Source organism: Trichinella spiralis (assembly GCF_000181795.1).
Source record: "Trichinella spiralis strain ISS 195 chromosome Unknown Scfld5, whole genome shotgun sequence".
In the NCBI taxonomy this organism is placed as follows: domain Eukaryota; kingdom Metazoa; phylum Nematoda; class Enoplea; order Trichinellida; family Trichinellidae; genus Trichinella; species Trichinella spiralis.
In genome coordinates, this window is record NW_003526944.1 from 4,081,743 (window position 1) to 4,083,558 (window position 1,816).

General features: G+C 48.2%; 2 protein-coding genes across 2 annotated transcripts; one reads left to right on the top strand and one right to left on the bottom strand.

Annotated features, from left to right (window-relative positions):
• Nucleotides 1–697: 697 nt before the first annotated feature.
• Tsp_08402 (putative integrase core domain protein) lies at nt 698–808 on the top strand (the record flags this gene model as incomplete). The annotated part of the gene is made up of 1 exon (XM_003375360.1): nt 698–808. A coding segment is annotated over one exon (111 nt), but the record flags the coding sequence as incomplete, so codon positions are not given.
• A 203-nt stretch (nt 809–1,011) lies between these two features.
• Tsp_08403 (hypothetical protein) lies at nt 1,012–1,752 on the bottom strand. The gene is made up of 3 exons (XM_003375361.1): nt 1,556–1,752; nt 1,431–1,512; nt 1,012–1,395 (listed from the first exon to the last, which is right to left on the bottom strand). The coding sequence occupies exons 1-3, from the start codon at nt 1,750–1,752 to the stop codon at nt 1,012–1,014; spliced, it is 663 nt and encodes a 220-aa protein (XP_003375409.1).
• Nucleotides 1,753–1,816: the final 64 nt, after the last annotated feature.

Consider the following 1,816-nt stretch of genomic DNA (forward strand, 5'->3'; position numbering starts at 1 on the left):
AAAGAACGGCCGTTCGCCGTCGGCGACTCGGTATGGGTGAGGCCGCCCGGACCCAGATGTGACACCCGACACCAGAAAGGCACCGTGACTGGCGTTGTCTCTGACCAGGCAGTGGAGGTCGACGGGATGCCGCGACACGTCAGAGACCTTCGGCGCAGAACGCCGTCCGTGAGCGCTGCAAGCGACTTCTCTGAGCAGACCGCCGGCGAAGAAGAAGAGATGATCATCCACCTTCGCCCGCGAGACGCCGCGGATGTGGATCAGTCTGCGGAACCAGCACCGGAGCCCGCCTCTGCCGGACCCAGGCGCTCGACGAGAATTCGCAAGCCCACCGCGCGCCTGTGTTGTGATTAGGATATCAGGGGGGAGTGTGTTGTGATGGCCGTTTTGGGGATGACGCAAGAATGCGTCATGGCGACGTCACCGGAGCGCTAGAACTTGAGTGTGAGCGATCCACCGTAGGAGGCAGTGTTGGTGTGCGCGTGACCCCGGATTGGTCGGGTGTGAATCGATCGGCTTTGTATTGCGTGTGCGCGTGTTGTATTCTGTCGATAGTGTTATTGTTTGCGAATATTAGTCTTGAACGAGCAAAACGTTTCCCGGAAACTTGGCACCAAACTTTGATTTTGTTCTCGCCGAGCATTAAAATTAATTACACTATTCTAGCAAATTTATAGTAATTAATTAAAATATTCAGTATACCTGTGTATTTTCAAACAAAGCAATCAATGTATTTTTAGGAATACAGAATTGCACAAGAAATACACTTATCCTTCTTGCGATAGTAGTTACGAACTATACGCAATAATGCAGCAGATGATTGACATGCTATGGGTGCAACTCTAGTCATGAATTACCATCTATTAGTACCAGATATGCACCCACAGCCCAGCAATCACTTTTTGATGTGCAGAATGCATCCTCACACTGAGTAGATAAAATGGTAGGGTGCTTTCTCAAACTGAATGACCGTTCCACTTTATCTTGCCAGAGTAAAGAGCTGAGGGTGGTTCATCGTGCGAAAGTGCAGAAAGGATCCCCACACTGAGTAGATAAAATGGTCTGGTACTTTCTCAAACTGAATGACCGTTCCACTTTATCTTGCCAGGGTGAAGAGCTGAGGGTGGTTCTTCGTGGGAAAGTGCAGAAAGGATCTTCACACTGAGTAGATAAAATGGTCTGGTACTTTCTCAAACTGAATGACCGTTCCACTTTATCTCGCCAGGGTGAAGAGTTGAGGGTGGTTCTTCGTGCGAAAGTGCAGAAAGGATCTCCACACTGAGTAGATAAAATGGTGTGGTACTTTCTCAAACTGAACGACCGCTCCACTTTATCTTGCCAGGGTGAAGAGCTGAAGGTGGTTCTTCGTGGGAAAGTGCAGAAAGGATCTCCACACTGAGTAGATAAAATGGTGTGGTACTTTCTCAAACTGAATGACCGTTCCACTTTATCTCGCCAGGGTGAAGAGTTGAGGGTGGTTCATCGTGCGAAAGTGCAGAAAGGATCTCCACACTGAGTAGATAAAATGGTGTGTACTTTTCTCAAACTGAATGACCGTTCCACTTTTATCTGGTCAGGGTGAAGAGCTGAGGGGTTTTCGTGCGCCGTGCAGAAAGAATCTCCACACTGAGTAGATAAAATGGTGTGGGACTTTCTCAAACTGAGTGAGCGCTCCACTTTATCTTGCCAGAGAGAAGAAGTGGGTTGTTCTTCATGTAGGAATGCAGAAAGGCATCCCCATACTGAGAACATGAAATGGACCGGTGGTTTTCTTATATCTGTATGACCGTTACAATTTTATCTTGGCAGGGATGAA

What these genes read in the sequence shown, in the direction of transcription:
- Tsp_08403 (XM_003375361.1), bottom strand. Translation starts at nt 1,752, where the DNA reads ATGTTCTCAGTATGGGGATGCCTTTCTGCATTCCTACATGAAGAACAA. An exon ending in GACCAGATAAAAGTGGAACG is followed by an intron (nt 1,513 to 1,555) that starts GTCATTCAGTTT and finishes TTATCTACTCAG; the next exon opens with TGTGGAGATCCTTTCTGCAC. An exon ending in TAAAGTGGAACGGTCATTCA is followed by an intron (nt 1,396 to 1,430) that starts GTTTGAGAAAGT and finishes TTATCTACTCAG; the next exon opens with TGTGGAGATCCTTTCTGCAC.